This window comes from Heptranchias perlo, chromosome 21 (assembly GCF_035084215.1).
Source record: "Heptranchias perlo isolate sHepPer1 chromosome 21, sHepPer1.hap1, whole genome shotgun sequence".
Taxonomy (NCBI): Eukaryota; Metazoa; Chordata; class Chondrichthyes; order Hexanchiformes; family Hexanchidae; genus Heptranchias; species Heptranchias perlo.
This window is the reverse complement of record NC_090345.1, coordinates 35,695,146-35,716,278: the sequence shown is the minus strand read 5'-3', so window position 1 is coordinate 35,716,278 and position 21,133 is coordinate 35,695,146. Positions and strand designations below refer to the sequence as shown.

The 21,133-nt window shown below is 46.1% G+C and overlaps 1 protein-coding gene across 2 annotated transcripts in view; it reads right to left on the bottom strand.

The window, feature by feature from the left end:
* The window catches only part of slc35g1 (solute carrier family 35 member G1), a 46,731-nt gene extending 27,719 nt beyond the window's left edge, over positions 1-19,012 (bottom strand). For both annotated transcript variants that reach the window (XM_068002757.1, XM_068002756.1), the window contains exon 1: positions 18,687-19,012. In XM_068002757.1, coding sequence (XP_067858858.1) covers positions 18,687-18,924 — 238 coding nt within the window. In that variant the 5' untranslated portion in view covers positions 18,925-19,012. The remainder of the gene's footprint in view (positions 1-18,686) is intronic.
* Positions 19,013-21,133: the final 2,121 nt, after the last annotated feature.

Genomic DNA, 21,133 nt, shown 5'->3' with positions numbered 1-21,133 from the left:
GCCCTACCAGAAACATTGGTGGAAGCAGACTCCACAATAAAAAGTGAAATGGATAAATATCTGAAAAATAAAAATTTAAGAGGTTATGGGGAAAGTGGAAGGGAAATTTGACTAAGTGAATAGCTCCACCAGAGAGTCAATGCAGATGCCATAGGCCAAATGACCTCCTTCTGTGCTGTAAAATTCTTTAATTTACACTTCCTTGGATGCAAAAACAATAAGACATGACATTTCACCAACTCTCCTATTAATACTGAATCTGGACCTGTGGCCGTGACACAAACATTGATGTGAGGGTGTGTCTGCATCCAGAGTGTTTAGGTGTCCACCTCTGCATGGAAGAACTAAAAAGCAGTTATGGGCTGGTGTCAAATATACCCTATTCCTATGAAGTTCAAACTGAGACAAAGGACATCAAATAGGTAGCTTTCATCATTAAATCAGGCTGAGAATAATCTGTAGGATTTGAAACACAAAGATGATCTGCTGCCATGGAACTGCACCTACTGATGTGTCAAAATTAATTAGCTCATCTCCTCCCTGAGTAGGTTTAACTCTTTCTAATACCTGTGCAGACGGTCAGGATTTTCTTCATTTGCTGAATAATTATGGAAACACAACAGTTCAGGCAGTATCTGTGGAGAGAGAAACAGAGTTAACGTTTCAGGTTGATAACCTTTCATTAGAACTCAGTTTCTCTCTCCACAGATGTTGTCTGATCGGCAGAGTGTTTAAAGCATCTTCTGTTTTTATTTCAGAGATCCAGCATCCGCAGTATTTTGTTTTTGTGTTGTGCTGAGCAATTATCTCACTTGATTAATTTCAGAACCAAGCCAGCAGCCTGTCTCCACAGAATCTATAGGAAGGGCTGCATCCTAGACAGGATCAAATGTGGACTCAGCCTACAGTAAATACATGACCTGCGTCCTGAAACTCAATGGGCCAGAATTTGCTGCAAAAATCTGTGTGAGAATGACGCACACCGTTATTGATGTGCGAATCGACCAGTAACATGCGGTGAGGAAGAGCTATCCTGTGAATTGCAATCGCCACAAGTTGCTGGGCGATTTGCGCCGCTCCGCCATCAGCTTTGCAAAAACGGCATCTCATCCTTAACCTCCCCGTGAGTTTCATGAAGTTGCTGCATTTTCACATTAACTGCGCATTAAACTCGCCACAGAAAGTTGAGTCTAGTAGTTAACATGGAAGTGCTTTTTTTAATGACATGATAATTGTTAATGACTGCCAACCAACCTCTCTGGTCCAGAAAGTGAACAATTAAAAGCATGGAGCCTCATTCCTCAGGTTGTGAATTGTTGTTGGAGATTTTAAAAATATCAAATTTAAACATTTTTAATTTATTTCTTTCCTTTTTCTGTTTCTTTTTTCTCTCTCTTAATCCAATCTTTCTTTCCCTCTCTTTATTTCTCTTTCTGTAGCCGATTTGACATTGAATTCACCCGCTCTAATTCACCCTCCTTCTCAGCCCTTCCTCTGTTTATTTCTTAATCCTTACATCTCATTGATTAAGGAGATATCCCTGTTGGTCCTGTCGTTCACCAAGGTCCCAGATGCCTCATTGCCTTCACCGCACCATTATCAGCTCGCACTTCCAGCAACTTACAGGGAAAAACATTTTTGAGCTGAAAGGTGCAGGAAAAAAGTCTAACTAACTGGGCATTCCACGAGATGCCCTGCTCCAGCAAATTCCGACCAAATATATTTCTCCGAGGCCTTTGACAATAAACTGGACTGATTTCTAATCTGCCACATAGCAAACCCAGTAACACAAACTGTACTCGGCTGCATGTCTATTGAACACCTTTCCACTTAAATCAATAGTTTGCAAATGATAGGGTGCAAATTCAACCATGACCCCAGTGCCTGCTTTCTGTCCTAGTGTCTCAATGCTGTCTGCTTTGCTGACTTCAATTCAATAAACCGCTCCACTTTTTAAAAACTGACAACAGCTGCTAGTAAACTGCAATCAAAACAGGTCACGGGATATATACTTTGCTTAAATTTAACGCACATACTTTCTTGTACAAGCCTTCAATCATGAATGAAGTGTGTGCCTAACAACTCACCCATGCACCAGTGATCTTTCATGTCTATCAAACTTCAGGATTAGGGCACAACCCACACAACTAATTCAAAATAAATCAAAAGTATTTGATGTTCGTGCAGTGAATGACCAGGAACACCTGTCGGAAATCAACAAAGGTAGGTTTGTTTATTGGACAAATTCATTTTCGTTGACTGGTTGTGGGTACTGGTGCAGGCAGTACCTGATGTGCTGACTTTGTTGATGCATATCGGCCACCTGTGTTATGTACGTTCATTTTGTGAACCGCTGCATCCAGTTTAGGTAAAGTATGTCCCTCTGCTCCCATATTATGAAGCGCTACATACACCGCATTTAGGCACATGAAAGAATGATGCAATGTAGAGCTCCAGTATGCTATGCAAGAAAGGAGGGAGAGAAAAAACAGGGAACTACAGGCCAGTTAGCCTGACATCAGTCATTGGGAAAATGATAGAATCCATTATTAAGGAAGTGGTAACAGGGCACTTAGAAAATCATATGATTAGGCAGAGTCAACATGGTTTTATGAAAAAGGAAATTGTGTTTGACAAATTTATGAGAGTTTTTTTTGAGGGTGTAATTAGCAGGGTAGATAAAGGGGAACCAGTGGATGTAGTATATTTGGATTGTCAAAAAGCATTCGATAAAGGTGCCACATAAAACGTTGTTACACAAGATGGCTCATGGGGTTGGAGATAATATAGTAGCATGGATAGAGGGTTGGTTAGAGGACAGAAAACAGAGAGTAGGGATAAACGGGTCATTTTCAGGTTGGCAGGCTGTAACTAGTGGAGTGCTACAAGGATCAGTGCTTGGGCCTCAGCTATTTACAATCTATATTAATGACTTAGGTGAAGGGACGGAGTGTAATGTAGCCAAGTTTGCTGACGATACAAAGCTAGGTGGGAAAGTAAGCTGTGAGGAGGACACAAAGAGTCTGCAAAGGGATATAGACAGGTTAAGTGAGTGGGCAAGAAGGTGGCAGATGGAGTATAATGTGGGGAAATGTGGTTATTCACTTTGGTAGGAAGAATAAAAAAAAGAATATTTTTTAAATGGTGAGAAACTATTAAATGTTGGTGTCCAGAGAGATTTGGGTGTCCTCATACAAGAAGCACAAAAAGTTAGCATGCAGTATAGCAATCCATTAGGAAGGCAAATGGCATGCTGGTCTTTATTGCAAGGGAATTGGAGTACAAGAGTAAGGAAGTCTTGCTACAATTGTACAGGGCTTTGATGAGACCACACCTGGAGTACAGTGTACAGTTTTGATCTCCTTATCTAAGGAAGGATATACTTGCCTTAGAGGCGATGCAACAAAGGTTCACTAGATTGACTCCTGGGATGAGAGGGTTGTCCTAAGAGGAGAGATCGAGTAGAATGGGCCTATACTCTCTGGGGTTTAGAAGAACGAGAGATGATTCTGGCAGGAGAGTCTAGAACTAGAGGGCATAGTCTCAGGATAAGTGGTCGGCCATTTAAGACTGAGATGAGGAGAAATTTCTTCACTCATAAGGGTTGTGAATCTTTGGAATTCTCTACCCCAGAGAGCTGTGGATGCTGAGTCGTTAAGTATATTCAAGGCTGAGATCGATAGATTTTTGGACTGTAGGGGAATCAAGAGATATGGGGATCAGGCAGGAAAATAGAATTAAGGTCGAAGATCAGCCACGATCTTTATTGAATGGCGAAGCAGGCTCGAGGGGCCGTATGGCCTAGTCCTGCTCAAGTTTCTTGTGTTCTTATGAAGTGACCAACAGCTGATTTCACTGCAAGCCTGTCTTTATCTCGATCATGTTGGGAGGAGGCAAGTGAAAGCTGGACATTTCCCAGCTGAGAGGGACAAATTAGAGTTACTGATGGCTGACTCAAGAGCAGATTTGCCAGAGGGTTGCAAAGAGCTCACCTAACATCTGTCCCTCACACTCCTTCCCCAAGCAAATGTAACAGAACAGCAACTGACTTTCAAAGTTGGGACACTTAAATAAAATATTTCATTGCAGCAATTTTAACCTGTGTAAATAATCTATTATGTTTGTTAATATTTTGAAAGCATTTGTGCGCAGTGTAATTCAGGCCTGCCAAGCCTCGATTTCCACAACTCCCTATGTGTCTCCGATTTAGCAGGAAGATACTAGTCGATCATACACACGCATAAACCCCTTTGTCTTTACTAAAATGGTGGCAATATCAGTGCCGGGTTCGAATCAGCGGAGTGCCATTGCATAGTCAGACACTCACTCCCAGTCTTTGTTCTGGTGAATTCTACTCCAAATCAAATAAATGTTGCTCAATAATTCATACTACGTGGGAAAGCTAAGGAGTAGGAGCAAAGACATGATGCGGAGGCAAAAAGAAGAAAATAATGTTAGGCATTTAAGAGTTAAGAGAAAGAAAGAGAAAAAGAGAGCATTTAATACTCCTTAAAAACGAGCAACTTCGGGCTTGATGCTATGTATGTATTATGTACTGTAATATAGGGGGGAATTTTAACCCTCTAGGACAGGCGGGGCGGCAGGTTAAATTCTTAAAAATCTGAAACCCGACCACAACCCAGGGTTTAACTCCGGCGGGTTAAGGGGTGAGCGAGTAACCTGCTCTTGAGAGGCGGGTCAGTAATTTAAATACGTGCCTCAGATTTTAGCAGCCTTTTACATTTAACTGCTGCGGGCCAGATTTCCCAGGGTTCGGGAAACTCGGCAGCTGAAGGGAGGCGAGAATAGCCAGACCCAGCAGGTAAGTGCCTTTCCAGCGCTGCTTGTGCGTCAGGAGGAGCAGGAGTGCTTCCCCCCGGCACCCTCACTGCGATCCTATGCCGCCGTTCTCCCCCGGTCTATGGCTGCGGCCTTCTACCGCAGGCCTTCCCGCCCGACGGCCTCTCAATCCAGCTGGCTGCCGGCTGGGAAATGGAGAAAAACAATTCGAATGAGGTCCGGCCGTTAAATTCGCCAGGACCTCTGCATTTCCAGGCCGCTAAAAGTCCCCTCAGCTCAGTACCTGCCTCCCTGTAAATATCGGGGCCAGAGTCTCTGGGGAGAGAGTCTCACCTTCAAGTTTTAATTCTGCTGTTGTTACACGCCAGACTATGACATGGTCACATACGTTTAACATTTCACAAGTTCTGTCCACTTCTCAATTTTTGATTTAAAATCCCTGTGGGATATAAACGTCCTCATATTGGCTCAGTTGTCTCGTGGTTATGTTACAGGACTAGCAACCCGTAGGTTGAGAGTTTAAATCCCACCGTGGCAAGATGTGACACTGAATTGAATTCAATAAATCTAGTAATTCAGCGCAGGAAAAAATGACCTAGGAATGACTGGCATCTTACTGCTAAAAACCCAATTGGTTCATTAATGTCCTTTGGGGGAAGGAAGCCTGCCGCTCCTCATCATGGCCTAAGTGTGATTCAAGGATTTCACAATGTGGTTGATTCTTAACGTCTTCCGAGCAACTAGGGATGGGCAATAAATGCTGCCTTACTGGTACTTCCCACAACCCAAGAACAAATAAAAGAAATAAACTTCCTGCATTTCTCCCCTCAGGGCCTAGGCAGCTGAAGGCACTGTCACCAATGGAGAGGCGAAGGAAATCGGAGCTGTGCAAGAGGTCAGAATTGGAGGAGTGCAGAGATCTTGGAGGGTTGTAGGAGGTTACAGAGATAAGGTGGGGCAAGGCCACAGAGGGATTTGAAAACAAGGATGAGAATTTTAAAATTGAGGCTTTGCCAAACCAGGTGCCAATTTAGATCAGCGAGCACTGGGGTGATGCGTAAACAGGATTTGGTGCGAATTAGGATACAGGCAACAGAGTTTTGGATGAGCTAAGGTTTACGGAGGGCGGAAGATGGGAGGCCGGCCAGGAAAGCATTGGAATAGTCGAGTCTGGAGGTAACAAAAGCATGATGAGGGTTTCAGCAGCAGATAAGCTGAGGCAGGGACAGAGATGGGCGATGTTACGGAGGTGGAAGCAGGCGGCAGGTGAGTAAAGTGAACATAAGAAATCGATGTTACGGAGGTGGAAGCAGGCGGCAGGTGAGTAAAGTGAACATAAGAAATAGGAGCAGGACTAGGCCCTTCAAGCTTGCTCCGCCATTCAATAAGGTCATGGCTGATCTTCGACCTCAACTCCACTTTCCCACCTGATCCCCATATCCCTTGGAGTCCAAAAATCTATCAATCTCAGCCTTGAATATACTCAATGACCGAGCAGCCACAGATAGAGAATTCCAAAGATTCACAACCGTCTGAGTGAAGAAATTCCTCCTTATCTCAGTCCTAAATGGCCAACCCCTTATCCTGAGACTATGCCCCCTAGTTCTAGACTCTCCAGCCAGGGGAAACAGCCTCGCAGCATCTACCCTGTCAAGCCCTCTCAGAATCTTGTATGTTTCCATGAAATCACCTCTCATTCTTCTAAACTCCAGTGGGTATAGGTCTATTTTACTCATTCTCTCCTCATAGGACAACCCTCTCATCCCAGGAATCAATCTAGTGAACCTTCATTGCACCACCTCTAAGGCAAGTATATCCTTCCTTAGGTAAGGAGACCAAAACTGTACACAGTACTCCAGGTGTGGTCTCACCAAAGCCTTGTGCAATTGCAGCAAGACTTCCTTATTCTTGTACTCCAACCCCCTTACAATAAAGTCCAACATACCATTTGCTTTCCCAATTGAAAGTGAAATTGCTGCAAACTAAATGAAACTGCCAGAAGCAATGTACAGATTCTTCTTGGGTGCAATGCCTTTTAAGAAATCACTGCCTCCATTAACGTGAATCTGATTCGCTCGAACAGGAAGCAACATCTTTAACTATAGCCGGGTGTGGCTGAGCAGAGTGTTGGGAAATGGTGGTCACCACACAGCCTGAGGCAGTGTCAGATCCGAAGAGGAAATGCTCATAAAAGAAACATTAATTTGTGATAAGAAGAGAGAGGCTATGTGATGATCAATATACAAATGAGAGGCTTTAAATAAAGATGTGATTGGCAAAATAAAGTCAGGATTATAAACGCAGGTGCATCGCTGCTGACATCTCAAGATTCATTTCTTCAAGGTGACCCTGAAGTTCAGATAAAAACATCACAACACCTTTAATCTCAATTCAGTTGCTGCTTTAGTCAACACTAAACATAAAACAAACTTTCTCCATTATCAGAATGATTGAACAATACATTTTTGGTCAAAGCTCAAATCAAACTCATTAAAAGTTTGATGATTAACCCTCAATGATGTCTGTTAAACCACAATTATAGTTGTGCTGTAAAGGAAAGATTTAGATCCTTTGCAGGGCAGAAATTGCTCCAGAATTATAAGAATCCAGACTGAACTATTAACACCGTGCACACCAACCGTCACTATTTCTTACTGACAACGTTTTGTGGGTTGCATTTGTTGATGAAAATCAGCGTAGGATTTAAACCTCCTGTGCTGCCTGGCCACTTCCCTCAGGCACCTCAGAATGCACTGCAGGGAACAGGTGTTGATGCACAGCCACCCAAACGGCTCACTCCTGCATTAGGTCACGGTGAAATGGCACCTAGTGGCACATACCTACTTCCAACCTCCTGGAGTGGCTCAATGGGTAGCACTCACCTCAGAATCAGAAGGTTGTGGGTTCAAATCCCACTCTAGAGACTTAAGCACATAATCCAGGCTGGCACTCTGTGCAGTACTGAGGGAGTGCTGCACTGTTGGAGGAGTCATCTCTAAATCAAGAGACATCTGCCCTCTCAGGTGAATGTAAAAGATCCTATGGCACCATTTTGAAGAACAGCAAGGGGTTTCTCCCTGGTGTCCTGGCCAATATTTCTCCCTAAACCAACATCACTAAAACAGATTATCTGGTCATTATCACATTGCTGTTTGTTGGAGCTTGCTGTGTGCAATTACAACAGTGCAGGAAATGTACTTCAAGACACAAAAGGCATCAAGGGGTATGGGAAGAGAACGGGAATATGGTATTGAGATAGAGGATCAGCCATGATCATACTGAATGGCAGAGCAGACTCGAAGGGCCGAATGGCCTACTCCTGCTCCTATTTTCTATGTTTCTGTGTTTAAAAGTACTTCATTGGCTGTAAAGTAATTTGGGACGTCCGGAGGTTGTGAAAGGCGCTAAATAAATGCAAGTCTTTCTTTCATGTAAAATTTATCAAGGAGAGATATACAGCAGGGAGCAATGTAAAATATGCTGGGGAGAGTACAATAATCAGGGAGGTGATAACATACATGCCAGCATTTGACTGCTGTCCTAGCTTGATTCCTGGGATGAGAGGGTTGTCGTATGAGGAGAGATTGAGTAGAATGGACCTATATTCTCTGGAGCTTAGAAGAATGAGAGGTGATCTCATTGAAACATAAGATTCTGAGAAGGCTTGACAGGATAGATGTTGAGAGGCTGTTTCCCCTGGCTGGAGAGTCTAGAACTAGGGGGCATAGTCTCAGGATAAGGGGTCGGCCATTTAAGACTAAGATGAGGAGGAATTTCTTCACTCAGAGGATTGCCAATCTTTGGAATTCTGTACCCCAGGGGGCTGTGAATGATCATTGAGTATATTCAACGCTGAGATCAATAGATTTTTAGAATCTAATGGAATCAAGGGAAATGGGGGGGGGAAAAAATCGGGCGGGAAAGTGGAGTTGAGGTCGAAGATCAGCCATGATCTTATTGAACGGCGGAGCAGGCTCGAGGGGCCATATGGCCTACTCCTGCTCCTATTTCTTATGTTCTTATATGAAGGGGGAGGGGGAAAAATGAGAAGTGACAACGGTCTCAGGGAATAGTGCCGAGAACCAAGACTCACCTTTTCATTGCCTCAGAAGAGGCAGCTGAATAGGTACATGTACCCTCAGTGTTCCAGTGATATCAGTGGCCCTTAAAGTGGTTCTTCAGATTGGCGTGGCACACATTTCAGATATTTTGGAGGGCCTCAGACATACCTGCCAGGCATCAATATTTCAGGGACCCAGTAAGCATGTCAGCATTTGCTGACAAAGATCAGGCCCCTCTCCCGACAGTCCTCCCTGAGTCCAGCTGCTTGTGGACCAGACTAGGTCGCTCTCCCCTCAGATACTCCAAACACGATTGAAAAGGATTCTGATCTCCATGTACGGAAGGTGGGAATTCTAGCGAGAACAGGAGCTCCCACCTATAGAATGCAGCAGCCGAATCACTGATGTTAGCACTAGGAGTGACTTGGAGAGGAGCCCAATGCAGTCGATTTGCACCAGAGTTAGATACGGTAGACATGGAAAGGAAGGGCTTGAGAGAAGGAAGGAAGGGGGAATGGAAAGAGAAGTGGAGGAGGAAGATAGGAGGGTGAGGAGAGCGTGGGAAGGGGGAAAAGAGATGTCAATGAAGGGGAAAGGGATTGAGAAATGAAGGGAGGGAGGGAAGAGGCAGAAGCTGAAAATGGGGCTTTGAGGTGGGTAGAAGGGGAATACCAGCATTAACTTGAGGGGAAGGGAAACGAGTGCTAGCATGAATGAATGAATGAATGGGAACAAGGAATGCCAGTATGAACACTGAATCAGGGGAAAAGAGTACTCATAGGAATGGAGAGGTGTGGGGGGGCGGGGGGAGGAAACAGCTTTAATTGAGTGGATTGGAGGGAGAAAAGAGTGCTAGCTTGAACTCAGGAGGGAAAGTAAGGTGCCTGCTTGAACTTGGTTGGAGGGGAGAGAACACTGCCAGTTTGAACTGAGAGGGTTGGAGGAGGAGAAAATATCTTTGTAAATGAGTGGGAGTTGGATGAGGTACAATGTCTTTATGAACTGGATTTTGAAGGGTAGAGTAGCTCTGTAGAGGGGTTGGACGTGGGAGAGTGACTGTTCAGGTAAATTTTGGTCTGGTTGATCTGTTGAGAATTCGAATATCACTTTGTTTTTCCTTTTTCTCCAAGATTAATATTGCAAGTATAAAAATGCCTAACATTAAACAGAATGCACCATTTTTAATGCAAAACATAATAATTTCCCTCCCCTAAAAAATGTACACTAATTTTCTGCTTTAAGATTTGGATCTCCCTCTTCAGGCCTCTGTGTACACTCGTTTCTTCAGTTCCACCAACACCACTATCCAGGGCCCCAAACACTCCTTCCACGTGAGACAGCAATTATCTTTACTTCCACTAATCTAGCATACTGTATTTGCTGCTGACAGTGCAGTCTTCTCTACACTGGGGAAAACCAAAGCAGATTAGGTAACCACTTTGCTGAACACTTCTGCTGTGTTCACAAGTGTGGTCGTGGGTTCCCTATGGCTCATTACTATCACCCCGCCCATTCCTACTCTGGCCTCTTCATCTTTGGCCTCCTACACTGTTGCAATGAAACTCAACGCAAGCTTTGGGAGCAGTCTCTCCTCTTCTGGGCATTCTGCAGTCCTCCGGCCTCAACACTGACTTCAGTAATGTCACTATAGCCTCCATTTTCTTTTCAGCAGGATGTGCTGGTGAGGTAGGATGGGTCTGCTGGTGTTCGGAGTGGGTAAGGGTAGCCAGGTAGATGTTTAGGGTGGAGACCTTTCATCAAAACACAGTCCTGAAGGTAGAAAAGGAAATCCGTGCCTTTGGCATTAGCCTGTTGTTTTCAGAACCCACTTATGTTGCTAGCATTTTCTGTTTTAATTTCCGACATGTTCTTCAAGCTTTCTATGGTTTCAATTATCTGATTGCTCTGTCTTTTTCACTGGATGTGCCTCTCACTGCTTTAGCTATTAATATTTTCCTTTAATCTCTCCATTTTCTGACTGCGACCATCTTTTACATCATTTATCTTCTTTCTTTTAATTGGATTACAGGTTACAGCTTGTTTAACCAGCATTTCCTCTCTGCACTATCTACTTGTTTTGTTTGCTTTTTCCCCTCCACCAATCCCTTTCTTTCTGATTCTAATAAATCCTTTGCTCATCTTTCACATTTCATTTCTGAAGAAGTACTGACCCATCTGTTTCCACCATAGTTACTGACTGACCTGTAATGTGTTCATATTTTTAGACTTATCTTCATCATTATGAAAAAGGTGAATGCAGCATCAGACAAGGTTAAACCACAAAAGGACAATCAGCTGCCTGACACTGAGCAACAGTAATGAGCTGCCCAAAGTACTCAGATCTTTCTTTTCTTTAATAAATTTGAACATATGTTGTTTTCTGGTTTTGCATTCCGTTTTTTTTGCCTTTTACAAGTGAAGGAATGCCCTGTACATCTGCAACTTAAGCTACTAAGCATCTTTAAGCACTTGTTTTCAGACTTCAGGGCCATTCTTGAGTAATCAGCTTGTTGGGGCAGGTTAGCTATCTTGAACGTGTTAGGCAGCTTTTACTGGTTTTCTACATTTATATGTACGCTCAGAGTAATCAAAGAAAAACAGGTCGCCTGGATCCCAACTCGCACCAATTCCCATTCACCCATCATCCCTGCGTTCGTTGATCTACATTGGCTCCCAGTCCGGTAACGCCTCAAATTTAAAACTCTCATCCTTGCGTTCAAATCCTTCCATGGCCTCGTCCCTCCCTATCTCTGTAACCTCCTCCAACTCTACAACCCTCCGAGAACTCAGCGTTCCTCCAATTCTGGCCTCTTGCGCATCCCCGATTTTAATCACTCCATCATTGGCGGCCGCATCATCAGCTGTCTAGGCGCTAAGCTCGCAAATTTCTTTCCTAAACCTCTCCGTCTCTATCCTCCTTTAAGACGCTCCTTAAAACTTACCACGCTCCTTAACACTTACCACTTTGACCAAACTTTTGGTCATTTGTCCTAATATCTCCTTATGTGGCTCTATGTCACATGCTGTTTGATAACACACCTGTGAAACACCTTGGGATGTTTTACTGCACTAGAGGTGCTATGTAAATGCAAGTTCTTGTTGGTGAACGTGCAGAGCCCTGGTGAGACCCCATCTGGAGTACTGCGTTCAGTTCTGGGCACCAGACCTCAGGAAGGATGAACTCTTGGAGGGGGTGCAGTGCAGATTCACCAGAATGATACCTGGGCTAAATTATGAGGACAGGTTGCATAGACTAGGCTTGTATTCCCTTGAGTAAAGAACAAGCGATGATCTAATTGCAGTGCTTATAATGATTAAAGAAGTTAGGGTAGAGAAAGACAATTTCCTCTGGTGGGAGAATCCAGAACAAGGTGAGGTAATCTTAAAATTAGAGCTGGGCCATTCAGGGATGATGTCAAGAAATACTTCTTCACACAAAGGGTAGTGGAAATCTGGAACTCTCTCCTCCAAAAAGCATTCATTTAAGCGAGCTATTCTATTGCCTTATTATCCCTTGTTTCTGCTGCCCTTGGCGTCTCAAACCAGGGCAGTAGTTCGTCCTGATACTGACGGACAGAAACTTACTAAACAATAACATCTTCTGTTGAATTTGTGAGCCTTGCTTTGTGCAGTGCTTTAGTGTTTGATGAAGTTACTGATCCAGTGATGTTTGGCACCTATGGGCTGACAGTTGGTTAATTAGATATTGTAACATTTATTGTAACATCGAGGTACTTAGTGCACCGATATGTAACAATTGTTGATCTATTCAATACAATGATGTGGAGATGCCGGTGATGGACTGGGGTGGACAAATGTAAGGAATCTTACAACACCAGGTTATAGTCCAACAAATTTATTTTAAAATCACAAGCTTTCGGAGATTATCTCCTTCGTCAGATGAATGAATGAAAAGGTTCTCAAATCGCATATCTTATACTATGTTGGGACAGCATCACACCAATCAAAAGGTGTCGTTGTTATTCAAACAGGCCAGTCACGGAGAACAGCACGTCCCAGTACACTAGATATACATTGTGTCTATTACACAGGCAGGCAGAAAGAAACTCAAAATGGCAGAGAGAGAGAGAGAGAGAGAATTTTAAAAAACATATAATTTTTTCCCCCCTTTTTGCTGGTGGGGTTACGTGTAGCGTGACATGAACCCAAGATCCCGGTTGAGGCCGTCCTCATGGGTGCGGAACTTGGCTATCAACTTCTGCTCGACGATTTTGCGTTGTCGTGTGTCTCGAAGGCCGCCTTGGAGAACGCTTACCCGAAGATCGGTGGCTGAATGTCCTTGACTGCTAAAGTGTTCCCCGACTGGGAGGGAACCCTCCTGTTTGGCGATTGTTGCGCGGTGTCCGTTCATCCGTTGTCGCAGCGTCTGCATGGTCTCGCCAATGTACCATGCTCCGGGGGCATCCTTTCCTGCAACGTATGAGGTAAACAACGTTGGCCGAGTCACAGGAGTATGAACCATGTACCTGGTGGGTGGTGTCTTCTCGTGTGATGGTGGTATCCGTGTCGATGATCTGGCATGTCTTGCAGAGGTTGCCGTGGCAGGGTTGTGTGGTGTCGTGGACGCTGTTCTCCTGAAAACTGGGTAACTTGCTGCGAACGATGGTCTGTTTGAGGTTGGGTGGCTGTTTAAAGGCGAGCAGTGGAGGCGTGGGGATGGCCTTAGCGAGGTGTTCGTCGTCATCGATGACATGTTGAAGGCTGCGGAGAACATGGTGTAGTTTCTCCGCTCCAGGGAAGTACTGGACGACGAAGGGTACTCTGTTGGTTGCGTCCCGTGTTTGTCTTCTGAGGAGGTCTATGCGATTCTTCGCTGTGGCCCGTCGGAACTGTCGATCGACAAGTCGAGCGTCATATCCCGTTCTTACGAGGGCGTCTTTCAGCGTCTGTAGGTGTCCATCGCGTTCCTCCTCGTCTGAGCAGATCCTGTGTATTCGTAGGGCCTGTCCATAGGGGATGGCCTCTTTGACGTGGTTGGGGTGGAAGCTGGAAAAGTGGAGCATCGTGAGGGGACTTGTGCCAAAACTGGGAGAGCTGTCCCACAGACTAGTCAAGCAACAGCCTGACATAGCCATACTCACAGAATCATACCTTTCAGCCAATGTCCCACGGGCAGGACAGACCCACCAGAGGTGGCAGTACAGTGATATACAGTCAGGAGGGAGTGGCATCAGGTCAAACATGGGCAAGGAAACCTCCTGCTGATCACCACCTACCGTCCTCCCTCAGCTGATGAATCAGTCCTCCTCTATGTTGAGCAGTGGCTCGGTAGCACCACTACTGATCCGAGCTGCCAGACTGGGCCTGCGACAGGTGGTGAGCGAACCAACACGAGGGAAAAACTTACTTGACCTCGTCCTCACCAATCTACCTGACCGTATTGGTAGGAGTGACCACCGCACAGTCCTCATGGAGTCGAAGTCCCGTCTTCACACTGAGGACACCATCCAACGTGTTGTGTGGCACTACCACCGTGCTAAATGGGATAGATTCAGAACAGATCTAGCAGCTCGAAACTGGGCATCCATGAGGCACTATGGGTCAGCAGCAGCAGAATTGTATTCTAGCACAATCTGTAACCTCATGGCCCGGCATATTCCTCACTCTACCATTACCAACAAGCCAGGGGATCAACCCTGGCTCAATGAGGAGTGCAGAAGAGCATGCCAGGAGCAGCACCAGGCGCACCTAAAAATGAGGTGCCAACCTGGTGAAACTACAACTCAGGACTACATGCATGCTAAACAGCGGAAGCAGCATGCTATAGACAGAGCGAAGCGATTCCACAACCAACAGATCAGATCAAAGCTCTGCAGTCCTGCCACATCCAGTCGTGAATGGTGGTGGACAATTAAACAACTAACGGGAGGAGGAGGCTCTGCAAACATCCCCATCCTCAATGATGGTGGAGTCCAGCACCTGAGTGCAAAAGACAAGGCTGAAGCATTTGCAACCATCTTCAGCCAGAAGTGCCGAGTGGATGATCCATCTTAGCCTCCTCCCGATATCCCCACCATCACAGAAGCCAGTCTTCAGCCAATTCGATTCACTCCACGTGATGTCAAGAAACGGCTCAGTGCACTGGATACAGCAAAGGCTATGGGCCCCGACAACATCCCGGCTGTAGTGCTGAAGACTTGTGCTCCAGAACTAGCTGCGCCTCTAGCCAAGCTGTTCCAGTACAGCTACAACACTGGCATCTACCCGACAATGTGGAAAATTGCCCAGGTATGTCCTGTCCACAAAAAGCAGGACAAATCCAATCCGGCCAATTATCGCCCATTCAGTCTACTCTCAATCATCAGCAAAGTGATGGAAGGTGTCGTCGACAGTGCTATCAAGCGGCACTCACTCACCAATAACCTGCTCACCGATGCTCAGTTTGGGTTCCGCCAGGACCACTTGGCTCCAGACCTCATTACAGCCTTGGTCCAAACATGGATAAAAGAGCTGAATTCCAGAGGTGAGGTGAGAGTGACTGCCCTTGACATCAAGGCAGCATTTGACCGAGTGTGGCACCAAGGAGCCCTAGTAAAATTGAAGTTAATGGGAATCAGGGGGCAAACTCTCTAGTGGCTGGAGTCATACCTAGCACAAAGGAAGATGGTAGTGGTTGTTGGAGGCCAATCATCTCAGACCCAGAACATTGCTGCAGGAGTTCCTCAGGGCAGTGTCCTAGGCCCAACCATCTTCAGCTGCTTCATCAATGACCTTCCCTCCATCATAAGGTCAGAAATGGGGATGTTCGCTGATGATTGCACAGTGTTCAGTTCCATTCGCAACCCCTCAAATAATGAAGCAGTCCGAGCCCGCATGCAGCAAGACCTGGACAACATCCAGGCTTGGGCTCATAAATGGCAAGTAACATTCGCGCCAGATAAGTGCCAGGCAATGACCATCTCCAACAAGAGAGAGTCTAACCACCTCCCCTTGACATTCAACGGCATTTCCATCGCCGAATCCCCCACCATCAACATCCTGGGGGTCACCATTGACCAGAAACTTAACTGGACCAGCCATATAAATACTGTGGCTACGAGAGCAGGTCAGAGGCTGGGTATTCTGCGGCGAGTGACTCACCTCCTGACTCCCCAAAGCCTTTCCACCATCTACAAGGCACAAGTCAGGAGTGTGATGGAATACTCTCCACTTGCCTGGATGAGTGCAGCTCCAACAACACTCAAGAACCTCGACACCATCCAAGCAGCCCGCTTGATTGGCACCCCATCCACCACCCTAAACATTCACTCCCTTCACCACCGGCGCACAGTGACTGCAGTGTGTACCATCCACAGGATGCACTGCAGCAACTCGCCAAGGCTTCTTCGACAGCACCTCCCAAACCCGTAACCTCTACCACCTAGAAGGACAAGAACAGCAGGCACATGGGAATAACACCACCTGCACGTTCCCCTCCAAGTCACACACCATCCCGACTTGGAAATATATCGCCATTCCTTCATCGTCGCTGGGTCAAAATCCTGGAACTACCTAACAGCACTGTGGGAGAACCGTCACCACACGGACTGCAGCGGTTCAAGAAGGCAGCTCACCACCACCTTCTCAAGGGCAATTAGGGATGAGCAATAAATGCCGGCCTCGCCAGCGACGCCTACATCCCACGGACGAATAAATTTTAAAAAATCCCTACCTCATCCAATCACTACTCCTCTGCCTTCCTACTCCCATCCCAGGCTTGAATCCTTCTTGACTAAACTCACAACTACCCTCAGGGCCTCTCCTGGCATTCTCCAAAAGGCCAATCGAGGCACCGACTGTCACTTCCTTTCAAGCAGCAACCCCAACTGCCCCATCCTCCTCCCTTGCTGACTTTCCATCTCAGCGCGTCTGCTGGAGGTCAATGTCACCAACCTCCTTCCAATCCTGCTCATCCCACCTACTACTACCCCTTTGGACTCTGCCATCAGATCAACAATCGCCGCCCTTCTCTGCATTTCCCTCCAGAATGTGTGTTCACTCCGAAACAAGGCCCTTGCTATCCATGACCTTATTGTGGATGGTGTTGCCCTTATCACCAAGTTGCACTTTGGCCTCCCCCCTTAGTCCTCTGGCATCTTCTCCAAGCATCTCACCTTGTTCTACACCCTTGCCTCTCCATTAAATTCCTCTTTGGCGACCACCTCCCTAAGCCCCATCCCAGGTTTCTCCCCAAGATATCTTTCCTCTCCTAGTCTCGGCACTAAGTGACTGCTTATCCTCGGTGACGTTAAACTCCATCTCAGGACAACTTACCCTCTTTCCTCTGAATTCACCAGCTCCTCTTCTCCCTAAATCTCTCCCTCCATATAAACTATCCTACCCATATTCACAGCCAACCCCTCAACCTTGCCATCTCCCGGTAATCTCTCCACTCCCATGGTCTCAATCACAGACAAGGCCATCTCTGACCACTTCCTTGTACCCTTCAACATCCACATCCCCCTACCTCGTCCAACCCCACTTCCTTCTGCATCTACCCTGGAGAAAAAGACCCACCCCCAAGTTACTGCACTTTCATACTCCCATTAGCCATGATTCTTCTGCAGCCATCAGTTTACTGAACCACTCCCTTTCCTCCACCTTTGATGCCCTTGTCCCCAACAAAACCTTTACTCTCTTGCATCCTGTTTATTCCCCCTTGTATGGCTCTCAAGGGATGCAGATTTGAGTGTATCTGGCACACAACTGATTTAACCATCCATCACATCTGACTTGACCACATCAAGTGCTACCAGGCTTCACTCTCTCCTGCTAAAACCACCCACTGCTCCAGGATCTAAGCACAGGCTTCTTTTCTCCACTCCTTAAACCCCTGTCCCCTACCCTTACCTCCAACAAGTACATACAGTTGGTGGACTCGTCTGTAACACAGAACATTTTTCTATGTCAAAGGTACTATATAAATACAAGTTATTGTGGTATACTAGTAAAACATGCTTTCCATAATAATGACACTATTTTCCTTTAGGTAGTTGACACTGACTTTTGAAAATTAAGACAGAGATCCCTAGAAACTGGAGAATTTGGAGAGAGTCCCCCACACCAGAAAAGTGCAAAAACACAGTTGTAAACTATGGGGTGATTTCAACAATCTTGTGTTCCTAGTGGGAAGTCACTCTCAAAGAGATTGATGTGACTTTTGCTCCCTTTGATCATTTTTTTCTTTGAACAAAACAAAGGGAAACTTATAAGACTAAATTGTAATATTATTCCTGGTGTTCACAAAACACTCCAGTCCGTGGTACCCACCGGTCACGGAAGGCCTCAAGCGTACAGGTGGACACCGCATGCTCCCTCTCCAGAGCCACCCAGCACGCGGACAAGACCACGGAAGAGAGGCAGCCAGAGCGACTGCCCCCAAGCCAAGCCCATCCTGGATCTATAGATGTGCTCCAACCTACTTGCCCACCTCCCACATACCAGGTGGCCAAAGATCAGACGCCTCATACTGAAGTGTAGCCAGAAATTGAGAAGAAGCCCCCTCAAATAATCAAACAGGGGCTGCAAACTCTCAAATGTAGCTCCCTACTGAGACATGATCATGTTGGTGGCATCATGTTACAGCAGCACAAACAGTTCTAATCACTGCTGGCAAATAACCCAATCCCAAAGGCTCTTGTAACATTATGGTTCATTGCCAAAATATTATACATTTTGCCTAGTCATTGTGGGATGTAAAAGTTACACTCATATAACTAATTTGAACATTAGAGGGAAAAAAAGTCTTTATCTCTACACAACACAAATAAGAGATTGTAAAGGGGAAAAGTGTTGAAAAGAGAAGTTCTGGAGTGCAATCAGTACCTGGCGCACCACTTGAGTTCTCATCAGCTCTCCCTTCCGCCCCGACTCTCTGAGCCTGACAGCAAGAAGCAAAGTTGAAGTGTTTCCTCGGTGCTGCCCGCTGCCCTGTGCCCGGGGACCCGTTACACTCGGGACTCGCCGCTCCTCCACTCGGCTTTTCCACCAGAACTTCAATGACTTGCGGCTCAGTCCCGAAAACAACAGCAACATCCTCCTCCGGGCCATAATAAGCGCTCATTTTAAACACTACGCCCCGTCATCCCCGGCACAATGATGTAAGGTGTCTCTAGTATATTTAAACACTGTCCCAACTGCCGAGGGCTCAGATGAAGAGTTGAGTTCAGGGGCGGTGCTTAGCAACAAAATGGCTTCTCATTGCATGACCCTGAGGGTTGGAGGAAGCAAAGGCTATAAATGGAAATCCATAGCTCAGTAATTGAAAGGAACGTCAATTTAAACAAGAAAAGGCTTTCGGACCCATTGACAGCCTCAAATTCATACAACAGGCTGCCCACAATTGTTGTTATTGTGTCACTGAACCAAGATATACACTTTGCCCAGTCGCTTTTATCTTTATCTTAATAATGTAATGGTGCTGTTCAGGGTAACTCGGAGTTTAAGTACATGAATATTGTACCATGTAATAAACAATTAATTATTCTGGCACTAAAGTGTCTGATGGGTCTGCCCCTTTAAAGCCACAAGCTGCGAAGAGGGCCCCTTCCTGGGTCAGCTGGAGGGTAATTGTTCTTAGGTTGGTCAGTTGGAGGTGCAACTCTCTCTTTTTATTGTACTGTTTTTAAGATAAGGTCATGAAGCCAAGTAGAAGGTATTTCCTGTTGGTGGGGAAGTTTTTCTTCACCATGGAAATGATTGGCTTTATTTCTTTAGTGTGACACAGAAATTTGCATGTGACACCTGAAGTGTGGCAGACACCTCAAAACTTTAATAGGTACACATGGATCTCCTGTGATGCTGCCAATGGTAAGACAGAGGAGATAATTTTAACCCCCAAGAACGAGTGGGTTGGGGGCGGGTGGAAGATTAAAATAATAACTGTTTGGACCGGGACCGCATCCCAGCTCCAATGCGCCCACTTCTGCGGCACTCACTCACCAATAACCTGCTCACTGATGCTCAGTTTGGGTTCCGCCAGGACCACTCGACTCCACTCCAGACCTCATTACAGCCTTGGTCCAAGCATGGATAAAAGAGCTGAATTCCAAAGGTGAGGTGAGAGTGACTGCCCTTGACATCAAGGCAGCATTTGACCGAGTGTGGCATTAAGGAGCCCTCGTAAAATTGAAGTCAATGGGAATCAGGGGGAAAACTCTCTAGTGGCTGGAGTCATACCTAGCACAAAGGAAGATGGTAGTGGTTGTTGGAGGCCAATCATCTCAGCCCCAGGACATTGCTGCAGGAGTTCCTCAGGGCAGAGTCCTAGGTCCAACCATCTTCAGCTGCTTCATCAATGACCTTCCCTCCATCATAAGGTCAAAAATGGGGACGTTCGCTGATAATTGCACAGTGTTCAGTTCCATTCCTCAGATAATAAAGCAGTCCGTGCCCACATGCAGCAAGACCTGGACAACATCCAGGCTTGGGCTGATAAGTGGCAAGTAACATTCGCACCAAACAATTGCCAGGCAATAACCATCTGCAACAAGAGAGAGTCTAACCACCTCCCCTTGACATTCACCATTGCCAAATCCCCCACCATCAACATCCTGGGGGTCCCCAGTGACCAGAAACTTAACTGGACCAGCCACATAAATACTGTGGCTACGAGAGCAGGTCAGAGGCTGGGTATTCTGCAGCAAATGACTCACCTCCTGACTCCCCAAAGCCTTTCCACCATCCACAAGGCACAAGTCAGGAGTGTGATGGAATACTCTCCACTTGCCTGGATGAGTGCAGCTCCAACAACACTCAAGAAGCTCGACACCATCCAGGACAAAGCAGCCCCCTTGATTGGCACCCCATCCATCACCCTAAACATTCACTCCCTTCACCACTAGCGCACCTGGGCTGCAGTGTGTACCATCTACAGGATGCACTGCAGCAACTCGCCAAGGCTTCTTCGACAGCACCTCCCAAACACGCGATCTTTACCACCCAGGAGGACAAGGGCAGCAGGCACATGGGAACAACACTACCTGCACGTTCCCCTCCAAGTCACACACCATCCCGACTTGGAAATATATCGCCGTTCCTTCATCGACGCTGTGTCAAAATCCTGGAACTACCTAACAGCACTGTGGGAGAACTTTCATCACACGAACTGCAGCGGTTTAAGGTGGCGGCTCACCACCACCTTCTCAAGGGCAATTAGGGATGGGCAATAAATGCTGGCCTTGCCAGCGACACCCACATCCCATGAACAAATATTTTTAAAAAATCAGGCACAAAAAAATTACTGATCGCATGAAGATAACGAACTCCAAGGC